This window comes from Pimephales promelas, chromosome 6, assembly GCF_988280905.1.
Source record: "Pimephales promelas chromosome 6, fPimPro1.hap1.1, whole genome shotgun sequence".
Classification (NCBI taxonomy): domain Eukaryota; kingdom Metazoa; phylum Chordata; class Actinopteri; order Cypriniformes; family Leuciscidae; genus Pimephales; species Pimephales promelas.
This window is the reverse complement of record NC_142774.1, coordinates 3,708,283-3,727,990: the sequence shown is the minus strand read 5'-3', so window position 1 is coordinate 3,727,990 and position 19,708 is coordinate 3,708,283. Positions and strand designations below refer to the sequence as shown.

The 19,708-nt window shown below is 38.2% G+C and overlaps 1 protein-coding gene across 1 annotated transcript; it reads left to right on the top strand.

Annotated features, from left to right (window-relative positions):
• Positions 1 to 135: 135 nt before the first annotated feature.
• Positions 136 to 19,289, top strand: tnpo2b (transportin 2b). Its single transcript, XM_039685234.2, has 25 exons — positions 136 to 347; positions 2,218 to 2,317; positions 3,454 to 3,529; positions 3,620 to 3,769; positions 3,949 to 4,055; positions 5,327 to 5,460; positions 5,535 to 5,616; positions 6,623 to 6,745; positions 6,823 to 6,941; positions 7,044 to 7,104; positions 9,230 to 9,401; positions 10,229 to 10,381; positions 11,571 to 11,796; positions 11,901 to 12,072; positions 12,632 to 12,718; positions 12,841 to 12,948; positions 13,055 to 13,213; positions 14,171 to 14,258; positions 14,349 to 14,447; positions 14,578 to 14,673; positions 14,755 to 14,830; positions 15,305 to 15,404; positions 15,498 to 15,572; positions 16,132 to 16,277; positions 17,593 to 19,289. The coding sequence occupies exons 2-24, from the start codon at positions 2,219 to 2,221 to the stop codon at positions 16,237 to 16,239; spliced, it is 2,670 nt and encodes an 889-aa protein (XP_039541168.1). The 5' UTR covers positions 136 to 347; position 2,218; the 3' UTR covers positions 16,240 to 16,277; positions 17,593 to 19,289.
• Positions 19,290 to 19,708: the final 419 nt, after the last annotated feature.

The following is a 19,708-nucleotide window of genomic DNA, read 5'->3' as shown; positions in this document are numbered from 1 at the left end:
ACAATTAATGTGTTACTCGCGATATATACATTTTTTCTCGCATAAAGTAGGGTGAGTACTTACTAAGTAACTTAGTAGTAGCGCCGCTTCTTGTAGTTTTATGTTAATGAGGTATGATGTCAGCGTAACGGTACGGAAGCCGCGCAGATCCAGACTGCGCGATTAACGCGTCCGCCATGCATCAGGCGCCGCCGGTGAAAGAAGAGCACAACGATTAAATCCCGCAGAAATCCCGTAGAAACCCGCGGCGAGCCATCCGTTACCGCGACCCGACGTCCATCAGCGCTCGTGCCGCGGCAGAGAGACATAAACGCAGATAGACGGACAGAGAGAGCCACTGACTGAAGGTGAGAGCGTTTGGCGGGTTAGCACAGCGGCTAACGGCTACATCAGCGCCTGTGTGTGTTTATTCATCATCTTTACAAACGCTCAACGCGCACATCTAACCGATTTAATGTGTTTTTTTTTCGTGTGTGATCGGTTAACGCGTCTGATATAAGCTGGGGAATTGGGTTAAACCGGGCCGCGTAAACACACACACACACACACGGCCTACACTCGTACACAGAAAGATTATACACTAATACAAATACACAACACACAGTAATACATACACAAATACCACACATACTCACTCACGCAGACAAACAGAAACATGTAACAGTTAGCTACACACCCTCACATACACTACACTTGGATCATACACACACTCAGTTTTATACTCAATATTTATATACTATATATAATATATATGTATATTATATATAATTTAGATATATATAGAGATAAAAAGATAGTCATAATATAGCTTATATACACTTAAATATAGACTCTTATAGGTTTATACAAACAATATGCATAGAGGCACTTAAAGGGATAGTTCGCCCCAAAATGAAATTTCTGTTATTAACTACTCCTCAGGTTTCAAACCCGTAACATCTTCGTTCATCTTTGGAACACAAATGAAGACATTTTTAATGAAATCTGAGAGCTTTCTGTCCCTCCATTGACAGGTTTTAAGCCCCAGAAAGATAGTAAAGACATCATTGAAGTAATCCCTGTGACTCCAGCGGTTTACCCTCAATTTTATGAGGTGACGCGAGTGCTTTGTTCAATTGGTATTTGCCACTTTATTGAATCTTTTACGCACGTTCGACGACAGCAACACGCCACGTGTCTGTGTGTCATGTCTTGAACAATTTTTGCTCAAACAAAGCACGAATTGAGGTTAGAGACTACCACTGAAGTCACATGAATTTCTTTAATGATGTCTTTACTACCTTTCTGGGGCTTCTGGTAGTTGCGTAGCCTGTCAATGGAGGGACAGAAACACTCCGATTTCATCAATAAGATCTTCATTTGTGTTTTGAAGATGAACGAAAGTCTTGCAGGTTTAAAACAACATGAGGATGAGTAAATAATGACAGAATTTTCATTTTGGGGTGAACTAATCCTTCAATAAAATAAGTGCACAATAGGTTCACAAGTCCACATTGAAACTTGTAAATGAACTGTGAAGCAAAGCAACATCATCATGAATAAAGAAATTTGAATATTCCGCACCATTTCTATGTGACTAATCAAATGAGTGGCTTTGATCATGTGACTCTTTGTACATATGGTCTGATGCTCTTCCATTGAAGCCCGAGATGCTGGAGAAGATGATCGGCTTTTGTTCATGAAGCTCCTGCAGACGTCATCAAATTAATCGTTTCACATGCAGAGTTAAGAGTGCCGGCCGGGAACCCGGTTCCTTCTAGACTTTCCCTATGGGGGTTTTCAATTTGTGTTGAAACACAACATGATGATGCTTTGACTTTATCATCTACAACGTAAATCACACACCCATGAAACATGTGATATTAAAGGAGATAAATGCAAAACCCATGCATTTTCATGAGCGTCGAAAGACTCATTCACACACACGGCCCACTCAGCCTCCGCTCACATTCACACTCTCGTCTGCCTCGATCCCAATTAAACCTGATCAGATGGTAAAGCGGATGTGTGAACGTCCCGTCCAGCTGCTCGGGTGGATTAGCCTGCTTTCAACAATTAATAGTGTTTTAAATGGGGTATTTGCCTTCGGTCTGAGTGCATGTGTCTGTGGACGATAGTTTTGTGTGTTGTTTGCTCAACTACCAAGAAAGCAGTAATGGTGTTTCCTACAAGTGTGTGTGTGTCACTCATCTACCTATGTTTTCTGTTGTGGCACAGGATGGAGTGGCAGCCGGATGAACAGGGTTTACAGCAGGTGCTCCAGCTGTTGAAGGACTCTCAGTCTCCAGATACGGCCACACAGAGAGCCGTTCAAGAGGTGTGTGTGTGTGCACATCATCACTTCTGATCAATATCAGTGTTATCTGTCTGTGAAGCTCATTTGTTCAGGTTATCGCTAAATGAAATGTGAAATTTAGCTGTTACAGCGGAATGAATGGCAGGATTGTTTAAAGGAACACTCCAACTTTTTTGGACTTTGGCTTATTCGCTGTATCCCCCAGAGTTAGATAAGTCCATACATACCTTTTTCATCTCCGTGCGTGCTGTAACTGTCTGACGCACCCACTGCTAGCCTAGCTTAGCACAAAGACTGGATGTAAATGGATACAGCTAGCATACTAATCCCAATAAGAGACAAAATAACGAAAACATTTACCTATTTAAAGCCGCGTTCACTTCGGTGTGTTCCTTGAACACAGGGCTCTTGTGACTGTAGAGATATTGTTAATGTTACAAAATATTTATATTTAAAGTAAATGTGGTTCTTTTGAGCTTTATATTCATATAAAAAGTATCAGCAAATCATATTAGAGTGATTTCTGAAGGGTCATGTGACGCTTTACATTTATTGTGACAATTATTACATTTTATATTGTATATTTTGTATTGTAATTCACCTGCTCGGGGACTACAGATGGAAACTAGCTTAAGCTAAATCTGGTGCAAAGCATCTTTAATTAATGTTTTTTTTTTGCATATTGTCCCTGTTGAAATAAATAAATAAATAAATAAACTAAACTAAACTTTCTTTCATATGCACCAATATAACAATTCATAGTATTATTTAGTGCTATATTTCTACAAGCAATGCAGAGATTTGAAATGATGATCCGTATGATTTTTTGAATCAGATTCTTGATTCGTCATTCGTTGAATCAGACCGTAAACGAGTCATTTGTGGAAATGAATTGAACTTCTTCACTCCAATGCCATTTTTTCTTTTCTTTTAAGGATTAAACCAGACAGACTAATCTACAGGCATGGGTTTTAGGCAATAAATATTCGAATAAAAAAAAGTGTATTACATATAGATATGATTTAATATTTGCTTCAAATTATGTGCAACTATTAAGAACTAAAATCTAGTGGTTTCGTTTTCATCTCAATGTCTGATATCCGATCTCTCCGTCGTCTGTGCACTTCATCATGATCTTTTTATCAATTTTCCAATAGAAACTGGAGCAGCTGAATCAGTATCCCGACTTCAACAACTATCTCATCTTCGTCCTCACCAGCCTCAAATCCGAAGGTCTGTATTATCCCATCATGCTTCATCTCATCTCACACACACACACTCTCTCCGGTCACACGAGGAACACGTGTCTCTGTGTCTCTGCAGACGAGCCCACCCGTTCTCTGAGCGGTCTGATTCTCAAGAACAACGTGAAGGCTCACTACCAGAACTTCCCTCCGGCTGTGGCCGACTTCATCAAGAGAGAGTGTCTCAACAACATCGGAGACCCGTCCCCGCTCATCCGCGCCACCATCGGTCAGTCCGCATTAAACCCCACAAACCTCTTTAGAGTTGTCTGGCTGAGTTCATTTGATTCGATCAGTGTTTATTAGTGTGCGTTTTCTTTTAGAGAAGTATGCATTATTGTAAAGGGAGCAAATATGGGCCAAACTGCTTTTACACCCGTAGTTGAATTGGTGTGTGTGTGTCCGCAGGTATTCTCATCACTACTATCGCCTCTAAAGGGGAGTTGCAGACATGGCCAGAACTGCTGCCTCAACTCTGCAACCTTCTCAACTCCGAGGATTACAACACCTGCGAGGTAACACACTCAATCACTCACTCACTCACTCAATCACTCACTCAATCACTCACATACTCACTCACTCACTCACTCAATCACTCACATACTCACTCATATACTCACTCACATACTCACTCACTCACTCACATACTCACTCACATACTCACTCACTCACATACTCACTCACTCACTCACATACTCACTCACTCACTCACTCACTCACATACTCACTCACTCACTCACATACTCACTCACTCACTCACTCACATACTCACTCACTCACTCACATACTCACTCACTCACTCACTCACTCACATACTCACTCACTCACTCACATACTCACTCACTCACTCACTCACTCACATACTCACTCACTCACTCACTCACTCACATACTCACTCAATCACTCACTCACATACTCACTCACTCAATCACTCACTCACTTACACACTCACTCAATCACTCACTCACTTACACACTCACTCACTCTCATTCACTCACTCACATACTCACTCAATCACTCACTCACATACTCACTCACATACTCACTCACTCACATACTCACTCACTCACTCACATACTCACTCACTCACTCAATCACTCACATACTCACTCACTCACTCACTCACATACTCACTCACTCACTCACTCACTCACATACTCACTCAATCACTCACTCACTCACTTACACACTCACTCACTCTCATTCACTCACTCACATACTCACTCACTCAATCACTCACTCACTCACTCACTCACACACACACACACACACACACACACACACACACACACACACACACACACATAATGTAGTATAGTTATTGTTTACTACATGTATATTTAGTGTTTTCTAAAATGACCGGTATTCACCCCAAAATGCAGTGCTCTTGATGTGGCCTTCTGTTTGAATAAAAGTGTGTGCTCGTGTGTGCTTAATTTGTCTGCAAAAATACACTGCCGATGTTTGGCAAGCCGAAGTTATGAAGTTATGTGTTTTCAAGATGATAATGACAACGTAGTGAGCAGAGATCAATCGATATCTGCATCATAATTGTGTGATGAACTTTAAAGTTAAAAAACATTAAAAACATTGACTTTTTTAGAAAATTATAACAGTACTATAACATTACTGTATTTCTTGTTACATATTGTTTGCAAATGCTGTTTAAAAAACAGTTATACTGTGCAGTAGGCAGTGTTTGTATCTCACACTAAGGGAATGGAATCGTCCATTTTGATTTCATGGTGACTTTAACCTGTGTGTGTGTGTGTGTGTGTGTGTGCAGGGTTCTTTCGGTGCGCTGCAGAAGATCTGTGAGGACTCGTCTGAACTGCTGGACAGTGATGCTCTGAATCGACCCCTCAACATCATGATCCCCAAATTCCTGCAGTTCTTCAAACACTGCAGCCCCAAGATCAGGTACAGGGCCGCGCGCACATCTCTTTACAATTAAATACGGTCTGTTTTATAACGAGTAACGTGTCTGTCTTCAGGTCTCATGCCATAGCGTGCGTGAATCAGTTCATTATCGGCAGGGCTCAGGCTCTCATGGACAACATCGACACATTCATAGAGGTGAGTTGATCACTGATTGCTGTTATTTCAAGCAGTGATTTTAATCTGGCTTTTGAAGCAGAAAGAGTTTTTAATGACAGATTCACACTAACCATACAAATGAGCTTTTTGCCTTAAATTTGCCTTAAAGGAGTAGTTCACTTTAAAAAAAACATTTGCTGATAATTTACTCGCCCCCATGTCATCCAAGATGTCCATGTCTTTCTTTCTTCAGTCGAAAAGAAATGAAGGTTTTTGATGAAAACATTCCAGGATTTTTCTCCATATAATGGACTTCAATGGGAACCAAACGGTTCAAGGTCCAAATGAGAGTTTCAGTGGCACTTTAAACGACACCAGACGATGAATAAGGGTCTTAACGTTGGACCCTTATTCATCAAAACGTTAGAAAACGTTAGACGTTTTGAAAATGAATAAAAACTTTAAGATTTATAAGCACTGTTCTGTGATGCGCGTTTCTGACTCTCCTGTTCAAACTCGTTCATCAAAATAAACGAATCTTTTTTTCAAGCCATTTCGTTCATTTTGTTTGTTGATAAGACCCTTATTCATCGTCTGGAATCGTTTAAAGCCCTTTGAACAGTTTGCACTGAAACTCTCATTTGGACCTTGAACCGTTTGGTTCCCAATGAAGTTCATTATATGGAAAAAATCCTGGAATGCTTTCATCAAAAACCTTAATTTCTTTTCGACTGAAGAAAGAAAGACATGGACATCTTAAATTAAATTATCAGCCATTTTTTTTTTGTAAAAGTGAACGACTTTTCCGAGTTTTCCGTTCAGTGAATCATCTGAGCCGACTGATTGATTCAGAATGATTCGATAAAAAGAATCACATGATTACACGGCACGGTTATGAATAACACTTGTAGACTTCATCAAATCACGGTTGTAGTAGTTTCTAAAAAGCATACTTTACTAAACAAGTACAATTGTGTTGACGGTGCACTATGAATGAATCTGTAGTTATTCCTGTGGTGAAGGCTGAGCTCATCTGTGTTTTCAGTCTCTGTTCGCGTTGGCGGCTGACGAAGACTGCGAGGTGAGGAAGAACGTGTGCAGAGCTCTGGTCATGCTGTTGGAGGTCCGAATCGACCGTCTGATACCGCACATGCACAGCATCATACAGGTGACACATGCGAACATATGAGGCGTTGTTTACTGTGGAAAGGTGGAGGTTTGAGTCTCACCCGTGTCTCTCTGCAGTACATGCTTCAGCGCACGCAGGACGCGGATGAGAACGTGGCGCTGGAGGCGTGCGAGTTCTGGCTGACCCTAGCGGAGCAGCCCATCTGTAAAGAGGCTCTGTCGGGACACCTGGTCCAGTGAGTACTGCAGGCCATCACACACACACACAGATGAAGCCCCTGGCCTCCGCTAGGGTCTGTTTGTGAGATCTGATCTGATGTTAATGTGTGTCCCTGCAGACTCATCCCCATCCTGGTGAACGGAATGAAGTATTCTGAGATCGACATAATTTTACTGAAGGTGAGTCACCAGATATGACGCACAATCTGTTGAGTCAAATCATGTTTATTGCATTAGTTAGGTGTGGTCACATTATCAATTCTGATGCAATCGCAGTATTTATTACAGGGCTCGACGTCATGTGCTTGTCCTTTGACTAAAATGCATGCTTGTCCTGAATTATTTTTATTTTTTTGTGGTGTCAATTTTTATTCTGAAGGAATTTTCTCATCAGCTTTGACATTTAAATCTGCATATTTATGGCATTTTAGGCCGCGGAAATCAGAAAAGGTCAGAACACAAAATATCAAAACAACAGCTAATTAAAAATATGAATACAGGGCTCGACATCATTAACACGAACAAGCTGATTTTTTTTTTAATTGAAAGACAATTTTACTTGACCAACCGCATAAGTGGCCTGATTAAAGTGTCAAGTTTCACTAAGGAATCACCAAAACACGAGATTTTGTTAGAGGTAGTGTGTGTGGCGAGCAATAGTGGATAGTGATATATAATAGGGCTGAATGTTATATTGCGATTATTGAGGTCAATATTGCGATTGCGATATAATAAACATGGTTTCATGGGTCAACTTGCTTGGTTTTAAAGTAAAACGCACACAAGATTAGTGATCATTCTGTGTATTTCTCAACTCAAACTAGCAACAACTGAATGATTGATCAATAAACCATTGGATAAATGGTTGATGTCTGGATAAAAATGACGACACCCCCCACATTTTAAACGTTAATTATAGCCATCCAACATTACAGTGATTTCATCATTACAATTGAAAGCTATCTATTTTTTAAATATTTATTAGGCTTAAAAAATATAACAGCTTCAAACAATCCTCACATAAACCCATAATGCCATATTTAGCTGTGCCCTTCATGTCTTAAAGGGATACCTCACTTTTTTTTTGTTTGGAAATAGGCTCATTTTACCACTCCCACCAAGTTAAAGGGTTAGTTCACCCAAAAATGAAAATTCTGTCAGTATTACTCACCCTCATGTTGTTCCAACCCCGTAAGACCTTCGTTCATCTTCAGAACACAAATTAAGATATTTAAGATATTAAGATCGCTCCTGCATACAGTCCATAGGCTTCTTGAGGGACTGGCTCTTGCTGTCCACGAAAAGTCATTAAAGACATCGTTAAAATAGTCCAAGTGACTACAGGGGCTCAATCTTAACTTTATCAAACGACGAGAACACTTTTGTGCGCAAAAAAACAACAAAAATAACGACTTTATTTCAACTATTCGTTTATTTCTCCCTCTGCGCGAGTCAGGTTACTAGTTTAATAGCGTAAGCTTCTGTTATTGTACGTCACACGCATCACACACACATGACCAGCGTCGGCCAATAGTGAGCCTACGTGTGACGTAGCTCTACGCTATCACACTACGTTAACTGACTAGAGGCGCATAGAGAAGGAAGTGAATAGTTGAAATAAAGTCGTTATTTTTGTTGTTTTTTTTGTGCACAAAAGTGTTCTCGTCGTTTGATAAACTTAAGATTGAGCCCCTGTAGTCACTTGGACTATTTTAACGATGTCTTTAATGACTTTTCGGGGACAGCAAGAGCCAGTCCCTCAAGAAGCCTATGGACTGTATGCAGGAGCGATCTTAATATCTTAAATATCTTAATTTGTGTTCCGAAGATGAACGAAGGTCTTACGGGGTTGGAACAACATGAGAGTGAGTAAATACTGACAGAATTTTCATTTTTGGGTGAACTAACCCTTTAAACAGTTGAGTTTTACAGTTTTCGAATCATTTCAGCCGATTTTCTGATATTTAGAAGAATATCAGCAACCAGACAGTTTCTGGTCTCATTGACTTACATATAGGAAAAAAAAATAGATTTTCCTGCTTTTTTGTCCTTAGCCAATCACATGCCTGCTACTGAAACGGTCTGGTTACTGATATTCTTCTAAATATCAAAAAATCGACTGAATGGATTCGAAAACAGTAAAACTCAACTGTTTAACTCTGGGGGAGTGGTAAAATGAGCCTATTTCCAAAATATACCCAGCGCTGCTAATTTATCAAGATCTCCTGAGGAGCGAGCACTATGTAGGTGTGAATCAGAATGCAGCTGCAGTGTGTTTATGTGTGTGTGTGTGTGTGTGTCTCAGGGTGATGTGGAGGAGGACGACAACGTTCCTGACAGCGAGCAGGACATCAAGCCTCGCTTCCACAAGTCCCGCACCGTCACGCTGCAGCACGAGGGAGGAGAAGGAGAGGAGGGCGAGGACATCGACGAAGATGAGGATGACGACGACGACACGCTGTCTGACTGGAACCTACGTGAGTAAACCGACCGATCGGAAATGTTCTTATGCGTGTATGTATGTAATTGAATTTGCAACATCAGCACTGTTATTAATCTGATTCCAGCTGAATAACGACACTATTGCTTTCTGTACAGCTGCTTATAACCGAATTGAACTCGTTTCGAAATTGTTGAAATTTACAGTTATTGATCTAAACTGAATCAACATTCAACTCGCTGAAATATGACACTATTGTATTTTTAGAGCTGATTTTTGAGCTTGACTTATATTGGATGTTGGGATGCACCGATATGAAAATTTTGGCTGATACCGATAATTCTTTACATTTGAAAGGCGATAACCGATATATCGACCGATAAACTTAAATTCTAATTTTGAGAGCCTGATTACAAAATCAAAAGTCTCACAATTAAATCCATGTCTCAAGCACACAATTATAATGATGTTCTCATTATAGTGTTGTATAGCCGATATGACAGATTTGCGCTGCACATGTCGTACCGAACCATATTTTTATTTTGAAGAGATTTCAATCATATTTCAAGAAATTCAAAAACATAAACTGTTCTCAACAAGTGTCTCAGCTGAAGGGAATAATACATTATTCATCGGCTTTAATATATCGGCCATGTTTTCTTACAAGGCCGATAACGAGAACATTAAAAATGAACATATATCGGCCGATATGCTGGCCGATATATCGCGCATCCCTAATTTGATGTCTTATGCTTGCATTGTTGATCATTATTTTCCTGTTTATTCCTGTGAGGCTGCTTTGAAACGTCCTGTATTGAATAAACCGCTGTAAATAAAGGTGACTTGACTTGTATGTGTTCACAGGGAAGTGTTCTGCTGCGGCGCTGGACGTGTTGGCTAACGTCTTTCGGGACGAGCTGCTGCCGCACTTGCTGCCGCTGCTGAAGGGTTTGTTGTTCCACCCGGACTGGGTCATCAAAGAGTCTGGGATACTGGTGCTGGGAGCCATCGCTGAAGGTCTGTATCTCTCACACACACTCATTTCACACAATTTTGTTTTGTGTTTATGGTTGTAAGAGTGCATATTTAATATTATTTACCTTTTTTTAAACAAGAGCTGAGAGTAATTACAAAAAGACATTTCAAAATAAAAGTCCCGGTGTAATTCAGGCTTGTTTTATAGAGATAGGAATCTTTTGGTATATCACGACTCGATTTGAATCCGTTCTTGAGGCCATGATTCAATTTTTAAATCGTGCAAAACGTGCATTTTGATTGTAGTTTATTGTTTTGTGTTACTTATTTGATTCTGTAGATCGTTTATTAGGTCTGGAAGGGAAAAAATCCTATTGAATTAATTAATTGTGAACCTTGAAATTTGTTTAGTTTTTCTTCCCATTTTTCAGTCTGCTGTAGGGATGGGCAACGATTAATCGCATCCAAAATAAAAGTTTGTGTTTACATAATATATATGTGTGTGTGTTGTGTACAATTATTTTGTATATATAAATAATAATAATAATAATAAATTTTATTTGTATTGCGCTTTTCTTGTACCCAAAGCGCTACAATCAATACTAATACTAAATACTAACACATGCATGTATATATTTAAGAAAAATGTGTTCTTAATATATCAAATATTTATATTTATACATAATATTAATTATGTATAAATATATATATATATAAAGTATATACATGCAAATATTTCTTAAATATATACATGCATATATTACGTAAACACAAACTTTTATTTTGGATGCGATTAATCGTTGCCCATCCCTAATCTGCTGTATTAAAGCGAGGCAGAAAATGTTATTTTAATTTTTAAAATTAAAAACAGGAACAAAAGCAAATTAACAAATTAAAAAAATATACAAATTAAATAAACCTAAAAACCTGTCTGGTGCAGTAGCACGTTTATGAAACGTAATACTACCGAAATTGAATAATCTAATGTAAAAATAAAACACTGTATATTCTTCACTTTATGAATTAGATATAAATTGATTCATATTAACAATAAAAAAGTGATTCAGTCAAAAGCAGAGTGATTTTTTATTTTGTATTTTTTTATTATGGCAGCAGTTTATGAGGTCCCTTTAAGAATAAATGCATGCCTATAGTTACACCTGATTTCCCTTTTAAAAGGTTTGATTTTAGAAACTCGGCCAACACTGACTGAATCCTCTGTCTCCTTCAGGCTGTATGCAGGGGATGGTACCGTACCTGCCCGAGCTCATCCCACACCTGATCCAGTGTCTGTGCGATAAGAAGGCTCTGGTTCGCTCCATCGCCTGCTGGACGCTCAGCCGCTATGCACACTGGGTAGTGAGCCAGCCGCCGGACGCCCACCTCAAACCGCTCATGACAGAACTGCTCAAACGCATCCTTGACGGCAACAAGAGGGTGCAGGAGGCGGCCTGCAGGTGTGTTAGAAATGACGCTTGCTTATTTAGAGCCGAATCATTTTGGATACGGCTGTGAGACTAAATTTTGGAGTAATAAAGTAACTCTGTAATGTGTTTTTCAGTGCATTTGCGACTCTGGAGGAGGAGGCGTGCACCGAGCTGGTTCCATATCTCAGCTTCATATTGGACACTCTGGTGTTTGCCTTCGGGAAATATCAGCACAAGAACCTGCTGATCCTGTACGACGCCATCGGCACCCTGGCAGACTCCGTCGGGCATCATCTGAACCAACCGGTAACACCATCTCCCACCTCCTTTTACACTCCGGCAATTTAAAATTAGATTATTTTTTTTATGTTTTTGAAAGACGTAATTTCTTTGCATTTGTTTGATCAAGTACAGTAAAATTGTAAAATATTAATACTATTTAAAATAATGGTTTTCTTTGTGAATTATGTAAAAATGGAATTTATTCCTGTGATCAAAACTGAATTTTTGGTCTTAAGTGTCACATGATCCTTCATACATCACTCTAATATGATGATTTGATGCTCAGGAAATAGTTCTGATTATGATCGGTATTTATTTGAAATGGAAAACTATTATAAAATGCTGGAAAAAAGTAATTAATTCTTCGCTTTTTCTATTTTTCCTATTAATAAAACCATATACCACCATCTTTTATCTGATTGATAAGTGAAAATGCTTTTTTTTGTCATTTTGACAGTGTTTTTTGTCAATAAATGACATGTACGTTTGGGTTAGAGGCTGTTAACTTGATTTAAAAATCAAAGTACAGTATCACTAAATCACCTGTAGAGCTCAGTGGTGTGATCTTGTGTTGTGTGAACAGGAATACATCCAGAAACTGATGCCTCCTCTGATCCAGAAGTGGAATGAACTGAAAGACGAGGATAAAGACCTGTTTCCCCTACTGGAGGTGAGACGCTCCGAGCGAAAGCCTTCGGTTCATAGTTTTAACGTCGTGACGCGTAATTGTAGATTCGTTTTGAAAGATGAAACAAATAAAAGGCCCTCATTTCTTCTGTGTTTTGTGTTTAGTGTTTGTCGTCTGTGGCTACAGCGTTACAGAGCGGTTTCCTGCCGTACTGCGAGCCCGTCTATCAGCGCTGTGTGACTCTGGTGCAGAAAACACTTGCACAAGCCATGGTAAGAACGTGCACTTTAGTCAAGCACATGTGCATGTACATCAGTGTACCACAGAGTCATTAACATTAACCCACCCCTGTGTGTGTGTGTGTGTGTGCGTGCGCAGATGTACAGCCAGCAGCCGGATCAGTACGAGGCTCCAGATAAGGACTTCATGATTGTGGCTCTGGATCTGCTGAGTGGTCTGGCCGAGGGTCTCGGGGGTCATGTGGACCAGCTAGTTGCCCGTAGCAACATCATGACCCTTCTGTTCCAGTGTATGCAGGTACAGTGTGTGAGACGGGTTAAACATATGTGGTGGTGGTCTTCCCATTTTTATTATTTAAATAATTTACAATATTATATAAAATCAACATATTCTAATCATTTCAATATTTAATATATTATAAATGTATGTTATTGTATTTTTATCCACTGTTATTATTATGATTATTTGAATTATATTGTTATAAAAATAATTTATTTTAGTAAAACTGATCATTTTAATTTTATATTTACTATATTACTCGTATTTGTTTTATGATTGTTGTTTATATTATTATTATTATTTGAATTTACAATGTGTTATTAATCTTGTAATAAATGCATATTAGTTATTATTTGAAATATTTACTATATTTTAAAATAAATGTATTTGTTATTTAAAACTTTATTTTGAAAATATAAATATTATTTACTATATTATGCATCTATTTTTTGTTGCCTTATTTATTTATAAGTAATTATATTGTTATAAAATAAATTCATTTTAATCAAATTAATCATTTTAATGAGGATTTACTATATTACACATTTGTTTTATGATTTAGTTTATAATATTATTTGAATTGTTTACAATATTAAATGTATTAATTTTGTTAATTATAATTACAATATTTAATTGACTACTTTATTACATTTATTTATTTTATTTCTTTGAGTTATTTGAATTAACTATATTGTTATAAAATAAATGTTATTTGAATGATTAATTATATATATATATTAATTATATATATAAATATTTATTAATGTGTTTTTATTCTTATTTAATACTTCATATATTATTTACTATATTATGCATTTATTTGTTTTATACAGTTTTTTTTATATATGTAATTATGTATTTTAATATATATTTTTTAAATGATTTACTCTTGTTAATATAATAAATGATGATAAATAATGAACGTAGTTGTTGCTGCACTGTAAACCCAGTAAAGAGTGACGCTTTTGTGTGTAGGACACCATGCCCGAGGTGAGACAGAGCTCGTTCGCTCTGCTGGGCGATCTGACCAAGGCCTGTTTTCCACACGTCAAACCCTGCATCGGTAAGACGACACCTGAGCACTCGATCTGCGTGATGCACCCTTACATGCTTGCTTATATGATTTAATCCCGGAAACTGTGTGTGTGTTTAGCGGAGTTCATGCCCATCCTGGGGACGAATCTGAACCCTGAGTTCATCTCGGTGTGCAATAACGCCACCTGGGCCATCGGAGAGATCTGCATGCAGATGGGTGAGGGGCATCGCACGCATCACTGGATTAGAATGACATCATCAGAGATTTAGAACCATAGAATTCGATTGGCCGTTTGAGTGAGTTCGTAGTGAGGTGATTGTGACCAGTGGCTCATGTGTTGCCGTAGGTGTGGAGATGCAGCCGTATGTGTCTCTGGTTCTTCCTCACCTGGTGGAGATCATCAACAGACCCAACACTCCCAAAACCCTGCTGGAGAACACGGGTATGACCTCTGACCTCATTCATGACATGCCTTACACACACACAGCTGATAAACAATCCTAACCTGAACTCCTGTTTACAGCCATCACGATTGGTCGCCTCGGGTACGTCTGTCCACAGGAAGTGGCTCCCATGTTGCAACAGTTCATCAGACCATGGTGAGTCACTACATCTAGAATTATTTGGGAGAATGAATACAGCAAGGGTGCATAAGTTTTCTATAAAATGCTGTTCTTGAACTTTCTTATAAAATGTATTAATGTTTTATCCCCACAAAAATATGAAGCAACTGTTTTCAACATGGATCATAATGATAAATGTTTCTTGAGCATCAAATCATCATATTAGAGTGATTTCTGAAGGATCATGTGACACTAAATAGTAATAATGCTGAAATTTTAGCTTTGATCACAGGAATAAATGACATTTTAAAATATATTCACATTAGAAAACTGAACAATATTAGTTTTTACTGTATTTTTGACCAAATTAATGCAGCCTTGGTGAACCCTTACCAAACCAAAACTTTTGTTAGTTAATTTGATTTTTTAATAATAGTATTCCATGTTTGGTTAAGAACGGCTTATCTATTAACGCCAGCTAAGTTATATTTTTTGATTGTCTTTTTGCAGGTGCACGTCGTTGCGAAACATCCGAGATAATGAAGAAAAGGACTCCGCCTTCAGAGGCATCTGCGTGATGATTGGTGTGAATCCTGGCGGCGTGGTCCAGGTCAGTTCTGACGCTCTGACTCCAGTGTGATCGACACTGATGTCACTCATCCCTTCATCACTCATTTCCTTTCATCGGTCTCTCCCTCCACAGGATTTCATCTTCTTCTGTGATGCGGTGGCCTCCTGGGTCAACCCTAAAGATGACCTGAGGGACATGTTCTACAAGGTTAGACGGGTGTAATGATGCCCTCATGTCACGATTCGACACATATCACGATACTGAACTGATACGATGATATTGCGATACTCCAAGACAAGATGATAAATGTACTTGATTAAAATGCTAAATTTGGTGTTACATGGGTGTAAATGAACAGATTTGGTGCTTCAAACCCAAAGCACAGGACAGTAGAGACACCAGAATAACAATATTCATGATTCTGAAGCTGAAAATAATGAAATATTTTAGACTATATATCTTGAAAATAATGTATCAAATGATCAGGAGCCATAAATATTCCCCCATTGCATTATTATACATTATTTTCAACATAATATATAGTAGTTTAATGTAGTACTGACACCAAAACTCACACAGTAATTTTTATTTTGGTTGAACTATCCACAATATATATATTGTCACTATCAACTATACATAGTTGCACTTTTGTATTGCGATTTGATATATTTTTGCACCCCATTAGACGCGCATTGAGCTGCGATCACATCAAAAATGTCAGAGCTATAAAAGATTTGAGTTGTTAAATGAGGTCGTGTGTCTGTAGATCCTACACGGTTTTAAGGACCAGGTCGGCGAGGAGAACTGGCAGCAGTTCTCGGAGCAGTTCCCGCCCATCCTGAAGGAACGCCTCTCTGCATGCTATGGCGTGTAGCCCCGCCCCTCTGCTTCACACACAGCAACCGCTGTCAGGTGAGTGACCGCTGTCTAGGTCTAGTCATGTTAAGGGTAAACTCTCACTCTGTATATCTGCGCTACGTGGCAGATAACAGGTTTGTTTGCGTAGTCAAACTGATAAACTGTCGTAAACTTAAAAACAAACAAACAATAATAATAACTGTCTGGTGGCTATTTTTAATGTTTAATTTGTTTTTTTTTCTTAATTACTGTACTACAAAAAATAAAAAGATAGCATCATAAAAAAATATTATGTAAATATCTAAATATATTAATTTGAAACAAATATTAATTATAAATATATTAAGTAATAACATGCATGTCATTTATATTTATGGATCCATTTTTTTTTAATCCAAATTTATTGGTAACACTTTACAATAAGTTTTCGTTTGTTAACATGAGTTAAATGCGTTAGTTATCATTAAATAACAATGAACAATACTTCTACATTTATTAATTTTAGGTAATGTAAATTTCAACATTTACTAATGCATTTTCTGTGAAAAAATTGATCAAAATGTAAAATTACTTTTTTTTTTAACTTTTTTTATTAACTATCATTAAAGTATAATATTGTTTATTATAATAATATTAAAGTAGTAATATAAAAGTAATTGTCAAACCTATAATTGGTCCAAAAAAAAAAATCTTGTTTCACTCTGATAATACGACAAAATACCGAAGTCAGCCGCAACTTCAGGTTCATGCAAATTTGTTAAAGATTAGGTATAAAAGTAACTGTCAAACTGATAATCGGTCAAAAAAAAAAAAATCTCGTGTCACTCTGAAAGTACGTCAAAATTAGTGCGAAGTCTGTCGCAATTTTCGGTTCACGCAAATTTGTTATAGATTAGGTATAAAAGTAATTGTAAAACCGATAATCGGTCAAAAAAAAAAAATCTCGTTTCTCTCTGATAATACGTCAAAATACCGAAGTCAGCCGCAACTTCAGGTTCATGCAAATTTGTTAAAGATTAGGTATAAAAGTAATTGTCAAACCGATAATCGGTCCAAAAAAAAATCTCGTTTCACTCTGAAAATACATCAAAATACCGAAGTCAGTCGCTACTTCAGGTTGACGCTAATTTGTTTAAAGATTAGGTATAAAAGTAACTGTCAAACTGATAATCGGTCCAAAAAAAAAAAATCTCGTTTCACTTTGAAAATATGTCAAAATAAGTGCGAAGTCTGTCGCAATTTTCGGTTCACGGAAATTTGTAAAAAAAAAAAAAAAAAAGTAATTGTCAAACCGATAATCGGTCAAAAAAATCAAATAAAGAGATGCTAGAATCTACTTTGCTCTTTTTTGTCTCCCTCTCTTTTTCAGTTGAACCTTTAGGAGGGGGGAACTCATCCATCTGTGTATTGCACTGCCCTGATCATGGGGGAGAGGGACGCGATTGGCCGCTCCGCCTGACGGACAGATCCCACGCCCTTTGTGTGTCCATGAGGGTGGGTGGGTGGGTGGGAGGGGGGAGGGGACTCCTCTAGTTAACTGCAGAATGCACCCAATCACGGGGAATAAACCTAAAAACGTAGGGAAGACGAGAGATAGTGTAACCGAGGGAGAGCGAAAACTTAAAGAGAGCGGGAGGGAGGTCGTAGGTTTAACGGGAGGGAGGTATAGACAGTTATCTGGGAAATTAAGATTAAGATTAGGGAGGGAAGCTAGACAGCAACTGTTATACAACTTTTTTTAATCTCAAGTTAATCCCAGGCATAAGAATCAAACGCATTCACACGCAGACTGACCATAGAAACTCTTGCACATGAAGTTGCAATAACTACGAGCGGCCTGCGGTGCCAGCGCTGCCGTAGCAATAGCATAATCAGACTTTAACACTGAAACTATCTAGGAAAGACTAGCGTCGTTTTTCTTTTTTTAATAATTACCATTTGAAAAAAAAAAAAGATGGTTAGCGCGCTATGGCGAATTTGTGTTTATGATCGTTAGTAAGGGAGCATTTATGAATTCACAGTTTTCATCATCATCCTCATCGGCTTTGTCGTCGTCCTGTCCGATTGTCGTCATGATTCTCTGCTTGCGTCTCTTATGCGTATCGTTTCTTTTACAATGTTTCTTCTCACTTTTTTGCGTAGTTGGCTTGTAGTTTTTTCCTGGGCTTGGTCAGTGTTCGCTGTTTACATCGTAGTTTACAGATTTCAATCACACCGTAGTTTAATCTTGTCGTGATTTCCAGAGATTCGGTCTCGTCGTGAAGGAGCTGGAACGGAAACTCCACAGTATAACGATCATGACTTGCGTTATGTGTGTGTGTGTGTGTGTGTGTGTAACAGTAGCTGTGTTGGGAGCTTTTAAGTGTGTTTCGTTTGTGTCATTGCCATGTATTTTTTTTCGTACTTCGCATACGTGTATTCTGCGTTAATAGATTGTTAATTGTTTTAAGGTACCTTACACTTGACTCCTGGACCCCTATTGACCTGTAAACTGTGACCAACGATGTGTGTGCGCTTGTGAGTGTGTGTGTGAATGTATTTGTACCGATAAATGTTGATGCCATATTGATATTTGGTATTTAGTGATTTAATCAGCTTATCCAACAAACTACAACTATATCAAATATAGTTTTACAACAATAAGGTTAAGGTTTTTTTAGTTTTGCTGCTATTGCTGATTGATGAATAGAACTGAATTCACAACATTTAAATTCTATTGGTGCAAAATGCATAATTTAAATTGGATTATCGCTTGTCATGCACTTTTTTGTGTCTGTTTTTATTCTTTTTTTTTGTAAGGACTTTGCTGGTAAATTTACTGATAAAACTGTTGGATTCATCATGTGTCTTGTTTTTTTCTCGTCGTGACTATTTGTTGGTTGGAAGATTTGAAATAAGAGCAAGCTGAAAGTAAAGACAGGAAGTGACAGTTGGAAGGATGGCGAGGCGGGGAACGATTGCTGCGTGTCGAAATCTGCACTGAGACTCTGAAAGACAAAAACAATCACACCTTTCTCTCTTTACCTTGCCAGGAAAAATAAAACGATTTTTTACCAAGCTGAAGAAGTGTTTTCTGTCTTCTGTGAGTTCTTGATTTCTTTCGATCACATCCCAGACAGCAAACTGACATTGAATCAACGTGGAAACGACGTCTCTCATGACATTGAAACAACGTTGATTTTGCTCATCGAATTAACGTTGGTTCAACGTTAATTCGATGAGCAAAACAATGTCAGATCAACGTTGTTTCGATGTCATATTTCCACGTTGATTCAATGTCAGTTTGCTATCTGGGATCTCACCTGCGCACTTGGCTCGCGGCGTTCGTGGTTCGACTGCTTGAGACTGTTTTCGCGAAGTGGACTGTCTTTATAAAATATCTTCTTATTAAACGGTCTGTACACCGACTCGCCGCCTTCAAACTGGCAGTTGAAATTATCTCTGTAATACGCAATACATTCCCGACGGACGTCATACACATTGAA